Genomic DNA, 17941 nt, shown 5'->3' on the forward strand with positions numbered 1-17941 from the left:
CCTATACATATGTAGTTTAAATACAAGCATGCATCAGTATTGTGCTTGAAAAAAGTTCATCAAACATGCAGTGTGTTTAAAAGCGAAGATATCAGATGTGACTCAGGTGGCTTCTTGTGCTCCCCTCCTGGTTCCCCACTCACCAGATAAAGCAGATAAAAAACGCCTGTACGTCACAAATGGTTTCTGTCCACCGGGTAGTTGGTATGTCTTTTTTTCACAGAAAGGTTTCCCCCATCCTTCTCCACTAAAATGCAGGTCCTACACACTTTACACGGTCACAGACAGTAACGGCAAAGTTTGGTCAAATGGAGGAAAGGGATATATAGTGTAATACTGTGGGGTTTTATTATAAAAGGTTTAAAATCATTACACTTACATCAATTCTTAAAAAAACATTCATAAAGTGCCGCCTTGGCATCCAAACATTGTCTGCTGAGTTATCTTTAAAAAACATACTGATATGCCTGGCATATACAGCATTGTTGCTCTAAATCATCACTGCATTTCTGCTAACAGGCTGGGAAGGGTTCAGATTGAAGTGGGAAGTGGAAGTGGGTTGAATAATGCCAGTCATGAGTCTGATGACATCTAGTGGTGAAAAAAAATGACTGCGGTGGACTTCTAGATTGAGCCTGGGTTCACACATATGCAATGTCAGACATTGCACCATATTGCTGTGCGGATCACATGCGATGTCTGTGCAAATGCAAGTTCAGCCATGCAGCTGTATGGCTGAACTTGCATTGGATTCACAAGAAAATAGCGCAGGAAACTTTTTTTTCCCAGACTGGAATCGGATCACATGGGTGTTCACACCCTTGCGATCCGATTCCTGTCCGAATTCACAGTTCACACTGTGATCTGCGATCTGATATCGGGGTGTCCTTAACTTTGTATTGATATCCGCGGTGGTTCGCAGAGGGCAGTGTGAACTGCCTGCGTGTGAGATGCATCGCATATGTGTGAACCGGGGCTGAAGGTGAATGTTGCAGCAAAATATTGATTTTTTTATTGCTTGGGTTGTTTATTTTTATATTGTTATGTTTGGATGGAGTTCTGCTTTAAGGAAATTAGATTGATATCACTGTAAAGTCTCAATCCAACAGAAGACTTCCTAGGGGTTTTAAAAGGCCTTTGCAGTACCAATATTTTGTACCCTCGCCTTGTTGCAAATATAGATTGTAAAGATCACTTTTTACTAATGGTAATGCACTTTGTTTATAACTGTGTGTTTTAGATGCATTTAATACATTTTGAATGTTACAGTATATAAAAGCTTGCTCTCTCTTAAACCCTTGTACACACGGTCGGAGATTCCGACAACCAAATCCGTCGGATTTTGTCCGACGGATTTTGTCCGAAACTGTTGCATACACACGGTCGGACAAAGTTGTCGGAAAATCCGACGTGGTGACGTTATTTCGTTACGACGGGACTACGTTCATGCTAGTAGCCAATAGCTTTGGTGTAGGAATTTGATCTGAGCATGTGTCGCAATTTGTCCGATCGGAATTCTCTACACATGATCGGAGTATGTCCGATCGGAGCATTTTGTCGGAAAATTTTACCAACAAGTTGGAAAACTTGGTCCGTCGGATAGTCCGACGGAAACAGTCCGATGTAGACCACACACAGTCGGAATATCCAACAAAACGGTCCGATCGGACACATTCCGTCGGAATTTCCGACCGTGTGTACAAGGGCTTAGAGTACTACTACCCTAAAATGATTACTACTAGTTAGGGGTTGAGGATTCCGATTCCATTGTACTACTCACCTCAAATGATTAATGATTGGCGACTGTCATAGTCGCAAAAGGTGTTTTTTTTTTTCCCAGGATTTAGTATAACGTCAGTTTCATCAACTCTTAATCTTTCAGGAACACACAGCCCCCCTATATGAAGGTGATAAGACACATAGGCACACTATTGAAACTTTTTTGAATTAGCTGTTAGAATCTTCAAAAAAATGTCATACCATAATTCCACTAAAAATGTGTTTATAACTGTTCCGCCTCTACAATCTAAGCACTGAAGTGTGATCTCTATAACTGATGTTTTGGGGTCTACTTAATAGAATTAGCAGACAGTAACTCGATTTAAATGACATCTTGCGGATCATAGGAGGCTTTAATCCAAAACTCCTGCAGATCTTCACACATGAACATCAAATAGGACAAACAATCATAGTATATCTAGCTCCGGCAATTACATGTGCTTAGAATAGAAACTAAAGACACACTTAAAAGACGGTGGGACTAACTATACATAGCATCTCCTAACCACAGAGTGAGAAAGGGACAAAACTATTTAAAGACAAATAAACAACAATGCTTGCGGAACATGATGCTGTAATAACTAAAGTACATTGAAAAAAAGTCTAGCTAGAGGAAAAATGCCTGAAATGTTTGCCTCTTTGCAGAATTGAGCGTTATCACTTCTAAATTCATGTCATTCTCAGAATGCAGTATGATGTTGGATCCATCAGGCCCATTGTACTTATAAAAGTATAAAACACATATCTGATTAAACTTAATTTAATCAGACTAAAACTTAAGTTAAACTTTATTTAAACTGATTTAAACTTAATTTAATTTAAACTTAATTAATTAAACTTAAAATGTATTATTTGTTTCATGTATGTGATTAGGTATATTTTCTGAACCTTATCATAATGTAGAATATAAGCATCTAAAATGTGTACAATGTTGTAAATGTGCCAAGGGGGGGCGTGTCCGGATGGCAGAGAGAGCAGAAGTATAAAGCCACAGCTCCAGCTTCCGAACGGCATCCTGCAGTCATCCTGAGCCCAATTTGCTCCAGAAATGTCTTAAATTGTTCCCCACGGCTGTGGGAACGTTCCAGGCTGGCATCCATGGTAAAATACGGGCCCTCCCATGACAGTATAGACAACGGGGCAGGTGTCCAGGTACCGAAGGCAAGATGGAGCCAGGACACAGGCAGAGCAGCATGACATGTTGCTGCAGCCGTCGGTCTCTGCACTCCATAAACAACAGGCTGCAATGGTGAGTGACTTTGCCCCTGCTACTAGAGACACACAGCCTGACCCACTGCAGTCCCAGAGCCTCCACATGGACAGTGAAGATAGCTCCAGCCCAGGCTTCCCCTCCACTGAACCTACCCTAGCCTTCATTATGCTTGCTATTCAGGACTGTAAAGCCTCCCTCACTGCTTAGATAGCATCAGTATGCATGGACTTTTCTGTTCTGAAGCAAGATGTACAAAACTTAAGGGATAGGGCAGGGAAAGCAGAGTAACGCATCAGCTCCCTTGAGGATGTTGTCCATCCCTTATCTGCCACAGTGAGGGATCATACAGGGGAAATGGCAGCCCTTCGCGCCAAAATTGATGACCTGGAAAATCATTCTCGAAGGAACAACCTGCGATTCGTGGGCTTCCCTGAACGTGCAGAGGGTCCTCGCCCTGAAAAGTTCCTCTATAACTGGCTAAGGGAAATTTTTGAGTCTGAACTCCCTCCTTTTCCCATGTGATTGAGCGGGCACATCACACCCCTCCGAGCTCCCCACCCTCTGGAGCACCACCCCGCTCCATTATTGCCCAGCTCCTCAACTTATAAGACAAGACTGCCATCCTTCTCTTTGCCAGGGAGAAAGGCCCCTTAAAATACAATGGCAATACCATTTCAGTATACCCTGACTTTTCAGCGGATGTCCAGAGGCAGTGCATCTCCTTCGCAACAGTAATGGCTCAATTACGCACAGAGGGCCTCTCCTATGCCATGCTTTTCCCTGTGCAAAGCTGTGCATCATTCATTATGGCAAGGCACAATTCTACACCAACCCCAAGGAGGCCATGGCACGGCTCAATGACCGATATGAAGTTCCACCAAGATGCAGAGCAATTTAATGCCTGAGGCTCTAACCCCTGCAATCCCCATCTACACTTGCCCTGAGCTGAATGTGGGGACACCTTTCTCCCTGCACATGGGAGTTCCTCTACTATGCCCAGCGGATAATTTTGGTTTTCCATGAGGATATCCCACCCACCCCTAAAGCAGAACTGTGAACTATTATCCTGTCATCCTCCACCCATACAGACCAGACCCCCTTCCTATCGTCAGATCTGAGTCCCTCTATACAGGCTACTGGCCTTTAACTATGCAATTTGTTCCATATACTATTGAACTATGCTAAATCCCCCATATGCAGAATCATTCGGGGGGTCACTCTGGATTCCACTACAACCCCACACCAGTTGGTGGCGAGGCCACAGGACAGTTCTCCCTCAGTTTAAAGGGGGCCCTTCAGGTTTCTTCAGTTCAGGGATCCAAGGCTCGCTATGTTGGGGTTGGCCGAGCGGGGAGGGGGACAAACGTTTTTTTGCTCTTTTTTTTCTCTTTTTTTGGGACACTCTCATTTTTGATTTTTTGCATCTATGGGTACTTTCCAGGGCAGATAGCTCATGCAGCTGCAGAGGCAGTTATATGCAGTATGTTAAAGATATGTTTAGATATGCTCAAAGTGGCATGGCCTACCAGGTATTAAGTATGAAGGCATTTACATTTCTATGTGACTGTGATATGATGTATGACTTAGAATGGCAAAGTCCTTGAAGATAGTGTCATGGAACACTAGAGGAATTAATGCACCCCAAAAGAGATCCCTGGTCTTTTTGGTTTTAAAAAAAAGTCCTCTCCATATTATATGTCTCCAAGAAACTCTCCTCACCGGCACTAAAGTGAGAACCCTTGGGCATCCATGGCTGGCAAAATCTTATCACTCTACGCACACAAACTATTCTAGGGGGTATCTATTCTACTAGCTAAATCCCTTCCCACTGAAACCTTACAAGTAGACTTTAATGCCCTATTAGACCCAGCCATGGACCGTTTGGGAGGTGGTGGTAGATCTTTTGCATCCCTTCTGAATTGGATGCAGGTATATGATCTAGCAGACATATGGCGCTGGAAGCATCCGGAAGTGAGCCAGTACTCTTGCCACTCGGATTCTTTTCACACCATCTCTCAGATTGGCATGGCATTTACCACGGTGGATACCCTTCCCGTTGCCACTGCGGTCTCGTACCTACCCAGAGGAGTCATGGACCACGATCTTCTCTCTGTGGACCTCACTCTCCTCCCAGGTTCGGGCCCTGCTATCTGGCGTTTGAACCCTTACTGGTTAGAGGATGAGGTGGTGCAGAGAGAGTGTAGAAAGGGTATTACGGGCTATTGGAAGGACACGGAATGGGAAGCATTTAAGTCCAAATTGAGGGGCACCTTTATGTCCATCACGGGAGTCCTACGGAAAAACAATAGGCAACTTACGGGGGAACTAGAAACTGCCATGGTACAAGCAGAATCTGCTTACACCTCTAACCCGACCCCTGACACAACAGACAAGTGGCTACAGAGACGCAGGGAGTATGAACTCCGTCTGTTAGACCTTAGGCAGACAGGCACGTTACATGCTACTCAAAAATCATTTGAGCACGGTAACAAAGCTGGACGTCTCTTGGCATACCTGACCAGACCTGAACACCCCCCCCCCCCCCCATATCCATTCCGCGTATACTTACCATACAGGGCCAAATCGGCGATACCCCTGGGGACATCATGGAAACCTTTTTAAATTTCTACAAAGACCTATATAACTCCAGAGCTGACTACAACGAAACCCCTCCCTCACTACTGAACAGAAAGATGAGCTAGAGGCACCTATCTCAGTTGAAGAAATTGCAGTAGCTATCAAACAAATGCCTGCTCATAAAACTCCCGGTTTGGATGGCTATCCAACTGAATGGTACACACAATTTAAAGACATACTATCCCCATTTCTTTTACACATCTACAACAAGGCTTTAGATATAGGGGTACTCCCCTCTACTTTGCACGAAGCCTTGATTATGCTTTTACTAAAACCCTGCAAGGACCCACTTAAATGCAAATCGCCCGATATCGCTCATAAATGTGGATGTTAAGATCCTGGCAAACCCCCTAAACACTGTAGTGACGACCCTGGTACACAGTGGCCAGGGGGGATTTATACCTGGAAGGTCCACCAGAATGAACATCCGCAGACTATTCCATAATCTGCAATACCCACACGACTGTGCTCCTACAAGGGCCATAGTATCCCTAGATACATGTAAAGCGTTCAACAGTGTGGAATGGCCGTACCTCTTTCAGGTGTTGAAAATGTACGGCTTTGGCCCCAGAATGGTGGCGTGGATAGACACAACTTCTCATATTTACCCAGACTCTAATCTGCAGGTGGTGTCCTCCTTTAGGTATCTAGGGGTTCTGGTGCAGACACCTCTGTCCACTTACATTGTCAATAACTTTGCTCCTTTAAGCGAGTTTGTAGTGGGTCTAACTAAACAGTAGATGGACCTGCATCTGGATCTCATGGGGAGAGTAAATACCCTCAAAATGATCTATTTACCAAGACTGCTATACATCCTGGCCAACTCCCCATGCAAAATACTTAAATCTATTTTCAAACGTATAGACACAATCTGTACGACGTTCCTCTGGAATGGCAGCTCCCCCAGAGTGGCACTTGAGATACTACGGTTACCGACACACCTGGCAGGATTGACATTCCCAAACTTCTTTCTATATTACCTAGCATCTCAACTGGTGCATATCCATGAAGGGCTACACCCGATAGCAGCAAATTAATGTACTACCACTGAGGGGGCCATTGCATCATCCACGGAAAACCAGGGCAAAGTCCCGCCCCACCTCGACACCTCTATGCTGGCCACATCCCTTTGATTGTTCAAATACATCACGACCAAAATAACAACACACTTGATCGGTATCACCGAATAACCTCTATGGTTCAATCCCACCTTACAGGAACTTTACTCTTTACCTAACCCTAAACGTTGGTACTCCAAAGGGATTAAATACCTTTGTCACCTATACACTGCACAAGGCCTTAAATCATTCAATCAGCTCAGACTTGACGCACTCATACCTGTTTTACCACTATCAGCTCAGACATGCTATCAGAGCACAGTTCGGCACCTTAAATGACCCAACTAGAGAAACTGCTGAGACAACCTGACCCTAGTAAGCTTATATCTACTTATTACGCTGCCCTAATGACTGAATTTAACCCCAGATTTAGTAGGACCCAGGAAAAATGAATCTCTATGGACATCTCCCTTGCAGAGGAGGACTGGACTGAGTTTAGTGACATGTACAAAACATCAGTTATTTCATCAAGAGACCGCATTATACAGGTAAAAAATTCCCATCAATCTCACCTCACCCCAACCAGATTGAAAAAAGATGGGTTTGTTGCCCATGGCTGAATGTTTCAGCAGCTGTGTACAAGAAGCCGACTTCTTACACTGTTTTGGGCATGCCCAATGGTTCAGGACCTCTGGGCAGAGGTGGGCTCCTTTATCTCCAGAGCCCTAGGCCTCCCTAACATTATTCACCCCAAGAATTGTCTGCTGGGCATCTTTGGCGACCTGCAAATATCGACGCCTGCCAAAAGGCTACTCTGCATTCTCTACTTTTATGTTAGAAAAGTTATATTGTTATCATGGAACGGAACACAGACCTCTTTAAAAACCTTATGGTTGAAGCTAATCAACAATGCTATCCCAATGTACAAACTTACCTTTGAACTTTGGAAGCAAAGCAAAACATTCCACAAAATATGGGACGTGTGGCTGGCTAGCCCCCCGACCCTCCCCTCACAATAGAAATAGATTGCAGATTGCCTGTAGGTCGTGCCACTCTATAAACTATATATATAGAATTTTACTGGTGCTAAGTAACCGACACCTTGATTGTATTCTACATACAAATGTATGAGGCTTAAACAATGTATTATCATAAGTCTCCCAAATGCACAAGCCTAGAATTTGATTCTGTATACCTATGATTGCCCACGTTTTGTTCTTGTTTTTGTAAAGCATATTGTTTTTTTTTTGTTTTTGTTTTTTTTTTGGTTCGTCTTTTTGTGATAAAACAAATAAAAATATCTTAAAAAAAAATGTTGTAAATGTGCCAAAGAGATTGGGAAATTTTACTGTTAAACCAATAGCAAGTTTGTGTTGATTTTGACATGTTGCTACATGTGGCTACATTACTGGAATGAGATTCACCAGCATGTGCAATGGGGTTGATTTACTAAAGTTGGGGAGTGCAAAATCTGGTGCAGTTTTGCATAGAAACCAATCAGCTTCCATTTTTTTTTTCAAAACTTAATTGAACAAGCTGAAGTTAGAAGCCGAATGGCTACCATGCATAGCTGCACCAGATTTTGCACTCTCCAGTTTTAGTAAATCAGCCCCGATGTTCTCTGCTCTGGCTGGCTGAATTCTTTGTTCCTATATATTTAAATTCCAAAGTATTGATAGTACATATTTCACTAGACCTAAATGGGTATATAATAATTAAGTCTATTTTCCCAAATAGCTGGATGATATTAAACAGCGACAAAACAAACGTCACACCATTCTGGATCTAATTAAAACGCATAACATACGAGTCATCACCATCCTTACTATCTTATTTTGGTAAGTTCCTATAAGTTTTTCTAATATTTCTCAGTAATTACAATCCAGTTTGGTTCACAATAGTAATATTTATGTAAATACACATTAACAAGTTTGGAAAGAGTAGGGAAGGTTAGAGTCTCTGTCAGGTTTTTTGCTGCGTCCTCACAGGGGATATTCAGTGTCTTTTTTTATTTGTACTGGTGACCACTGTCACTGGAATTGACATCTAAAATTTGTAATTGTTAACAGAAAAGAAAAAGAGCATGTTGGTGAAGTGGTGGCATGATGGAAAAGTGGTAGGGAGTTAAATAGTCTGTATCCATGCAGTGGTGGTGATTGGGAGTCTAGAAGTGCATTATGCTATAGTGATAACAAGTAGGTTATTGCAGGTTAGTACATCGGGTAGTGATTGCTGGTGTTTGATTTTGTGACACCAAATAGGATAATGTGTATTGGTGCAGTGTGCTACAATGATATTAATGTAATAGTGGTGAGTGGTGTAGTGTGCATAGGTGTAGTGGTGGGGTGTACAGAAAACAAGTCCCCCTTCCACTACCTGCATTAGAGGGAAATCTACATTAGAAGGAAAGCGCTCTTCATCACCCAGAGGCTGTATGCAGCCTTTGGGTGGTGAAGAGTGCTTTCCCTCTAATACAGAATAGCATAGAGGTGGAGGGTTGGAAGAAGTAGCTATATGGTGACTGCGGGAAAGGGTTTATGGAGTGTCTTTCAGGTCATCTGCTAGCATCTTCTTGCTGTGTATGTACTTACAAATCTTAAGAATCCACACTGACTAATCAACCAGTATCAGTCAGATTAAGATTTGAACATTATTATTTATTATTATACAGGATTTATATAGCGCCAACAGTTTGTGCAGCACTTTACCAACATGAGGGCAGACAGTACAGTTACAATACAATTAAATACAGGAGGAACAAGGAACTGTAAGCACATCAAGCGAAAATAAAATGTCTATGTTTAACCTCCCTGGCGGTAATCCCGAGTGTGGCTTGGGGTTAAATTTCAGTCTCATTAGCAGTAACCCCGAGGCCACACTCGGGATTGCATTGCAGGATCCTGGTCCAGGTTACTTGCTTTGTCACCAGGATCCTGAGATGTCCCTCCGCTGTGTCTGCGGGATGTGTCCTTCCCCCAATGCTTTGTGTGCCGGGCTCTGTTCCTGCGAGCATCGCAATGCATGGGGGGCGGAGCCTGGCGGCAAATTCAAAATGTACAAAAAACATAACGCATACAGCACACTGTAATCTTACAATCTGTATTGCATTACCGCATTACTGTATCAAATCATTTCACCTTCCTTTGTCCCTAGTGCTTTATCCAGTGCTCTGCATGCACTTTTATATTATATATATTATTCTTTCTGCCTGGAAACTTGAGATTGTCCATGGCAACCAAAAAGTGTCCCTTTTTTGTCAAAAGTGGTTTTAGACCAGCTAGAATACAGCGATAGGATATTGGAATTGAGGGCTAGTGATTTGTTGGAAAATAATTTTGTTAATATTATATTATTATTTTTTATAATTATTTATAGTTATTTATTATATTATAATTTTATGATTTCGTGTTTCAAACTTTATCACACCCAGGATGTCTACTAGACTTTTGTTTGGACAGATTTAAGTGTGTTATTACTAAGAATTACAGGCCTACAATATAAAATGCCAAATTTCTATGCAAGACAATGTACCGTTTGAGATGAAAAAAATCTGACATATTCATACCGCCAGGGAGGTTAAGTAGTATCATTCTAGCCTTACAGACTTGCAGAGGGACTTGTATTTACATTTTAACATAAATTCTATCTCTATAAAGTTTGTATACACTCACTGTATCTGTGTGTTATTGCCAAACAGTTCAAAAACATAAAAAATGGATAAACTAACTCCTCATCAAACTGGTCTCAGAGGGTTTAAGTCTAAGGTGAAACATTTAAGAGTGAAGCCAGCTATAGACGGTTTGAATTATGGGCAGTTCAGCATGAACCAGTTGAGATTTGAACCATGTATGGGCAGGCTGAATGTAACCAAGTTGATTGATCAATCAACTTGGGTACAACCAGCCTGTCAGATTTTACATGCAATTATTTCTAGTGGCTGTCCCTCCCGTGGAGCCACTATGTTTTCCCGGTGAGGGAGAACACAATGGTTCCACGTGAGGGATTCCCCCATCAACACTGACCCATGGTTACAGGAAAGAAAAACTTTCCTTCTATGCCTGGCTTTAGATGGAGTGGGGCACGGACTAACATAGACTCTAATACATTGATAAATGTGCTGATAAACCAATTTGGATAAACCAGTTCATTTAACTTTAACCTCCCTAGCGGTAATACCGAGTCTGGCTTGGGCTGGGATTTCAGCACCATAAGCGGTAACCCCGAGCCGGACTCGGGATCGCATCGCTGGATACAGGGAGAAGTTACTTACCTTGTCCCCTGGATCCAGCGATGTCCTCTGCGCTGTATGATCGAGCTGTCCTCCGCTCGATTCACACAGTTCCCGAGTGCCGCCGAGCTCTGTTCCCTGCGACATTATGGCGCACGGGAGCGGAGATCGTCGCCAAATTAAAAAAAGTAATAACACACAAAACACACACAGTACTGTAATCTTACAGATTACAGTACTGTATAAAAAAATTACACACCCCCTTTGTCCCTAGTGGTTTGTGCAGTGCCCTGCATGCACTTTTATATTATAAATACTGTTTTTTTCTGCCTGGAATTTGGAGATTGCCCATAGCAACCAAAAAGTGTCCCTTTATGTCAAAAGTGATTTTAGACCAACTAGAGAACAGCTATAATAAATTATAATCACTTGCAGAATTGAGCGATAGCGATTTGTGGGGAAATTCGCATCAAACACTAAATCTAATGACAGCGACAATTCTGCAAATGAGCAAATTTCAGTGTTTTTGGATTTGATTACATTATTGAATAATTTTTATTATTATTTATTATATTATAAACTTTATCATACCCGGGATGTCTGCTAGACTCTGGTTTGAACAGATTTAAGAGTATTATTCCTAAGAATTACAGGACTACAATATAAAACGCCAAATTTCCATGCAAAATAACTGTACCGCTTTCAGCACCTAAAATCAGAAATAATCATACCACCAGGGAGGTTAAAGGCTTGAATTGGATGTAAGTAGCTTGGCTTATCTCTAGAACTTAATTTGCAAAGAATTATGATGAATATGTAGGCTTTCGTGTGATATGTGTAAAAGTTGGATATTGTACTTCAAATCTTTAATATGTTCCAAAATTCCTGCTTGAACAAAACCATTTTATTCTTCTAGGATGACTGTATCTATTGGGTATTTTGGTATTTCACTAAACACCCCAAATTTAAATGGGGACCCATTTCTTAACTGCTTCCTTTTGGCTGCCATTGAAGTTCCATCATACATAATAGCATGGCAGTTGCTCCGACTTTTACCCAGAAGATATTCCATGTGTGGGACAATGCTCCTTGGCGGAGTTGTGTTGCTTCTTGTTCAGCTGGTACCTATAGGTAAGAGTCTTGTTTCCTTTGAAAGCTATGGCTTCATTCATTCGAACACATAAATTAGAAAATCTAACACATTAAAACATTTCTTTTACAGTGTTTTATGTATTTATTTTTGCTTTATCTTTTTTAGATCTACACATCTTATCCACTGTTATGGTGATGATCGGGAAATTTGGAGTTACAGCAGCATTTTCTATGGCTTATGTCTACACAGCTGAACTTTACCCCACTGTAATCAGAAACATGGGTGTGGGGATTGGTTCTATGTCTTCTAGAGTAGGAAGTGTAATTTCTCCCTACTTTGTTTACCTTGGTAAGTTTTTTTCATTTGACAATTGCTTTATCTTCCCGTTTTACATGTATCCTTAAGAATTAGGCTGACTCTATATGGGATGTATTTCACTAGCATGCATATAATGTGGCACAACCAACTCCAAGCATGGGACTGTTAAAAGGATGTTCAGGATGGTAGCAGATCTTTAGTATTGAACTTTTGTGCCTTCCCCATTCTGCTGGATAAGGGAAGCACTCTTTCACATATCAAACATAATGATGCTGCTGCTAGTTAAGGTAAGTTGGTATATTAGGTACTGGTTACTGATGATCATTATGAGGGCATTTGATTCGTTTAATAAACAGTATCTTTAAAAAGGGTCATCGCTGTCCAGTCTAATTCTCACAAATGTTCCTTTATTAACCAAAAATAAATAGCTTACACTAATGTTCTGCATAAAAGATCTCCAGTTTTCCCTCATTTTTCAGGAGGGCTTGTTTTTATCGTTTCCAGTAAGAATTTTGCCAATGGTATACTCTAATGCTGCGTAGACACGACCGGAATTTCCGGCAGACTTGGTCCGATGGTCTTCCCGACGGACTTTCGGAGGAGTTCTGACAGACTTTCCGAACGAACGGACTTGGCCACACACACGAATGGACTAAGTCAGTTCGAAAGTCTGTTCATTTGGAACGTGATGATGTAAACGGGACTAAACAAGGAAGTTCAATAGCCAGTAGCCAATAGCTTCCCTTGCGTCGTATTTGGTCCGTCGGACCAGCACACAGACAAACGGTTTTCCCAATTTTAGTCTGTTGAAATTGAGTCTGTCGGGTAGATTTGAAACATGTTCTATTTCTTGGTCCGTCTGATTTTTTTTTCTGAAAAATGATCGGACTAGCCCACACACGATCGGATTGTCCAACGGACTAATCCCTTTAGACCTTGTCTGCCGGAAAATCCGGTCGTGTGTACGCGGCATTAGAAACACCCCTATCTATACATATACTTCAGATTTGAGATTACCCCAGAACAGGGTCCAGAGAAGCTGCTGCTCCACCATCTGCACAACTTTCTTGGTTTGGGAATTGCCTCCTGTTCATTGAAGTTGATCCCCACCCTACACAAGTTATAATAAGGCAGATTTCTAAAAAGTAATGGTATTAGCCACAATAGCCGATCATATTCCGGGTGCTGTGAAGTTAAATGTAAAATAACATTGACTGGGTAATCTGAACCCGCATGTTATTTCCTCCAAATTTTTATGAGCCTATAACAAGAATCATTTTATCATGAAGAGCTGATAAATGCATTATGTTCAAGAATAAGACATCAGAAGACAGTCAGATGTGCATATGGTCTTCACTTGCATAGCCAGATTTTTGCATAAAAAATAGTCCTTGGCATTGTTCTTTGTGATGATATAGGCCAAGGTGATAGGGCTAGTCATTAAAATTCTACAGCAGTTTACCCTTTCTAGGTAATGAGTAAACTTTAACTGAACAATATTAAATAAATAATGAACATGAACTATTTATATATTTCATTATATATTTCATTATTATTTCATAATATCTATAATATATAAGTTCTGGGTGAAATAAATAGCAAACAACGATTAAGCCCACTAGGGGGGGCAAAATATGTCTGAGGGACCTCTCCTGCGGGTGGACAGCAGAGGTGAAGCCATCTTACATTACCTTGTGTAATTTTGGTCAAAGTGAGTCAATGTCCTATGTGCAATCAGCTGGCGTTTTTCTGTAGCATATTGCAGCCTGGCAAACTGTTTTATATGTTCTGCTCCAGTTCATTACATGTCATGTTGGCTGATATCAGTGATAGGAGCATTAGAGTAGTACTTTTTTAAAGCAGTAGTAACCCCCTCCTGTTAAACTTCAGGTATAATAATCATTCCAAACTAGAGAACTGGGTGCCATACAGTTTCTCACAAAAGTGAGTACACCCCTCACATTTTTGTAAATATTTTTTATTATATGTTGTCATATGACAACACTGAAGAAATGATTCTTTGCTACAATGTAAAGTAGTGAGTGTACAGCTTGTCTAACAGTGTAAATTTACTGTCCCCTAAAAATAACTCAACACACAGCCATTATTGTCTAAACTACTGGCAACAAAGGTGAGTACACCCCTAAGTGAAAATGTCCAAATTGTGCCTAAAGTGTCAATATTTTGTGTGGCCCCCATTATTTTCCAGCACTGCCTTAACCCTCTTGGGTATGGAGTTCACCAGAGCTTCACAGGTTGCCACTGGAGTCCTCTTCCACTCCTCCATAAGGAGAGCTGGTGGATGTTAGATACCTTGCACTCCTCCTCCCTCTGTTTGAGGATGCCCCACAAATGCTCAATAGGGTTTAGGTCTGGAGACATGCTTGGCCAGTCCATCACCTTTACCCTCAGCTTCTGTAGCAAGGCAGTGGTCATCTTGGAGGTGTGTTTGGGGTCGTTATCATATTGGAATACTGCCCTGGGGCCCAGTCTCCAAAGGGAGGGGATCATGCTCTGCTTCAGTATGTCACAGTACAAATTGGCATTCATAGTTCCCCCAATGAACTATAGCTCCCCAGTGCCAGCAGCACTCATGCAGCCCCAGACCATGACACTCCCACCACCATGCTTGACTGTAGGCAAGACACACTTGTCTTTGTACTCACCTGGTTGCCACCACACACACTTGACACCATCTGAACCAAATAAGTTATATTGGTCTCATCAGACCACAGGACATGGTTCAAGTAATCCATGTCTTTAGTCTGCTTGTCTTCAGCAAACTGTTTGCAGGCTTTCTTGTGCATCATCTTTAAAAGAGGCTTCCTTCCGGGATGACAGCCTAATTTGATGCAGTGTTCAGCGTATGGTCTGAGCACTGGCAGGCTGACCCCCCCCCCACCCACCCTTTCAACCAGCAATACTGGCAGCACTCATGGGTCTATTTCCCAAAGACAACCTCTGGATATTATGCAGAGCATGTGCACTAAACTTCTTTGGTCGACTTTGACAAGGTCTGTTCTGAATGGAACCTGTCCTGTTAAACGTCTGTATGGTCTTGGCCACTATGCTGCAGCTCAGTTTCAGGGTCTTGGCAATCTTCCTAGAGCCTAGGACATCTTTATGTAGACCAACAATTCTTTTTTTCAGATACTCAGAGAGTTCTTTGCCATGAGCTGCCATGTTGAACTTCCAGTGACCAGTATAAGAGAGTGATAACACCAAATTTAACACGCCTGCTCCCCATTCACACCTGAGACCTTGTAACACTAACAAGTCGCATGACATCGGGGAGGGAAAATGGCTAATTGGGCCCAATTTGGACATTTTTACTTAGGGGTGTACTCACTTTTGTTGCCAGTGATTTAGACATTAATGGCTGCGTGTTGAATGATTTTGAGGAGACAGCAAATTTACACTGTTATACAAGCTGTACACTCACTAATTTACATTGCAGCAAAGTGTCATTTCTTCAGTGTTGTCTCATGAAAAGATATAATAAAATATTTACAAAAATGTGAAGGGTGTATTTACTTTTGTGAGATACTTTATGTGGAGCTCTTCCTACCTCCTTCCTTTCAGTGTGATCCTTCCTTTTCTGAGCAATGACATCACCGGCGCATGCGCTCTTTGTTACATTTTTCCAGCAAGCTCTTCATGCAGTAAAAATAGTGTTTACATGTCGTAAAAATGGTATTTACATGCCAGGGATACGTCATTTGCTTTGCTCTGCGTCAGCTCCAAGATCCCGCGAGTAATACAGCAGCAGGTCGACTCTGATTCATGGAACAAGGTTGTTATGGTAATCTGGCAATGAAAACAAGCCTGCTTCATAAGTACTGCGCACACGCAAGATTATGAACGTGGAGAGTGAGTAAGAGCGGAAATAAGACACATATTGGACGCGGAAGACAGCAGTCAATATGGCAGCGGCTACAAACGAAAAGTAGTCCAAAAAATTATTTTTATTCAAGTAAAGAGCATTCTATATACTCTCCCTATGTGGCACATTGCTTCAAATTAACTAAATTAATTTAATTATTAGAAATTTAGGGTAGAAATATCTAAGTTTACTACCGCTTTCAATTTGTCTAGAGAAGTTATGTCATTCCTTTGTATAATTTGCCGTAAAATGGACTTGTTTTATAAATAGGGCTTAACCCATCTGGATTAAATTTTTTAATCTGACTAAAGTGCACCAATACTGCATTTTGCTCTGCCATACTGAATAATCTGTGCTTTGCCTATGTAGGGAATCTAAAGATGCATATACACACCTTACTTTAGCTCCCTGCCACTCTGATTAATCTGGCGCTGCCACAACGAGTTAGTCACATGCTCTTCCATACTTGAAAGCACTGGGTAATTCTTTTGACTGCCTGCGCTAAACGAAACAGCAAAAGAGAAAAGGAGAGATAACTGTGTACAGCTGGGGATATAGGGATTACAACATACTTACTCTGAATCCACAGTCCTGGTTTAAAGGATGGAAAGGGGTAAGAGAAGAAGAGAATTAATAAAAACAAAAGGAAGAGAAGGGGTTTGGGAAAGTGGGATGGGGAAGAGGTCAATTTAAGTCCAAAGTGCTTGAGGACCATACAACTTTCTGAGTAGCGCTGCTCCTCCTGCGTTCAGTGAAGGAAGACATGCAAGGACTTGTAGTTGAAGGTTCAGCAGATCCAGAGACAACTTGGACTTCCCAAAAACAAGATCATAGCACAAGGTATTATTTAATACAGGGAATCCTGGTTATGGTGATTAAAGGTTTTAAAGAGGCTGTGATCTCTGCTATATAGCCACTTAAATGTTTGGTGGTGGAGATAAACTTGTATAAAGCATAATAATTGACATTTGGCCTTGATATGTATCTTTATCTTTAATCACCATAACCAACCCTAAATGATCCTGTTTTTCTGAAGGTGCATATTACAAGCCTGAGATTACAGCATTTCACTAGAATTAGATAGGCATGGCACATCATGGAAGTGAGGTCTATCTACTCAGTCTTAGCCCCTGTACACACGGTCGGAGATTTCCACAACCAAATCCGTCGGATTTTGCCCGTCGGATTTTGTCCGTCGGATCTTGTCCGAAACTGTTGCATACACACGGTCGGACAAAGTTGGCGAAAAATTCGATCTTTCAGAACGTGATGACGTAATTTCGTTACGATGGGACTACATTCAGGCTAGTAGCCAATAGCTTTGATGTAGAAATTTGATCTGAGCATGCGTGGCACTTGGTCCGATCAAAATTCTCTACACATCATCGGAGTATGTCCAATCTGCCCAGTTGGTCGGGAAATATTTCCAACATGTTGGAAAATTGGGTCCGACGGATATTCCGACGGAATCAGTCCGATGCATACCACACACAGTCGGATTATCCGACGACACGGTCCAATAGGACACATTCCGACGGATTCTCCGACCGTGTGTACAAGGTCTTATAATTGTTAAATCTGATGGCTATGTCATTGGGAACAGAACTTACTGTTGACCTAAGGCCTGCAGCCATATTAAACTGCAACAATTCCATAGAAGCAGAGTAGAGGCGTGCTATAAACAAGTCTTTTAGGTAGACCTCTTTGTCAGGGGAAATATGGAGCTTGGTCA

The 17941-nt window shown here is 41.8% G+C and overlaps 1 protein-coding gene across 1 annotated transcript in view; it reads left to right on the forward strand.

Moving 5' to 3' along the window:
* LOC143963611 (solute carrier family 22 member 4-like) overlaps positions 1-17941 on the forward strand; it is a 155649-nt gene that overhangs the window by 107686 nt on the left and 30022 nt on the right. The window contains exons 6-8 of the mRNA XM_077473289.1: positions 8425-8525; positions 11832-12046; positions 12174-12356. Coding sequence (XP_077329415.1) covers positions 8425-8525; positions 11832-12046; positions 12174-12356 — 499 coding nt within the window. The remainder of the gene's footprint in view (positions 1-8424; positions 8526-11831; positions 12047-12173; positions 12357-17941) is intronic.

This window comes from Lithobates pipiens, unplaced genomic scaffold, assembly GCF_037356315.1.
Source record: "Lithobates pipiens isolate NorthernLeopardFrog02 unplaced genomic scaffold, aLitPip1_a1.2 Scaffold_8, whole genome shotgun sequence".
Taxonomy (NCBI): domain Eukaryota; kingdom Metazoa; phylum Chordata; class Amphibia; order Anura; family Ranidae; genus Lithobates; species Lithobates pipiens.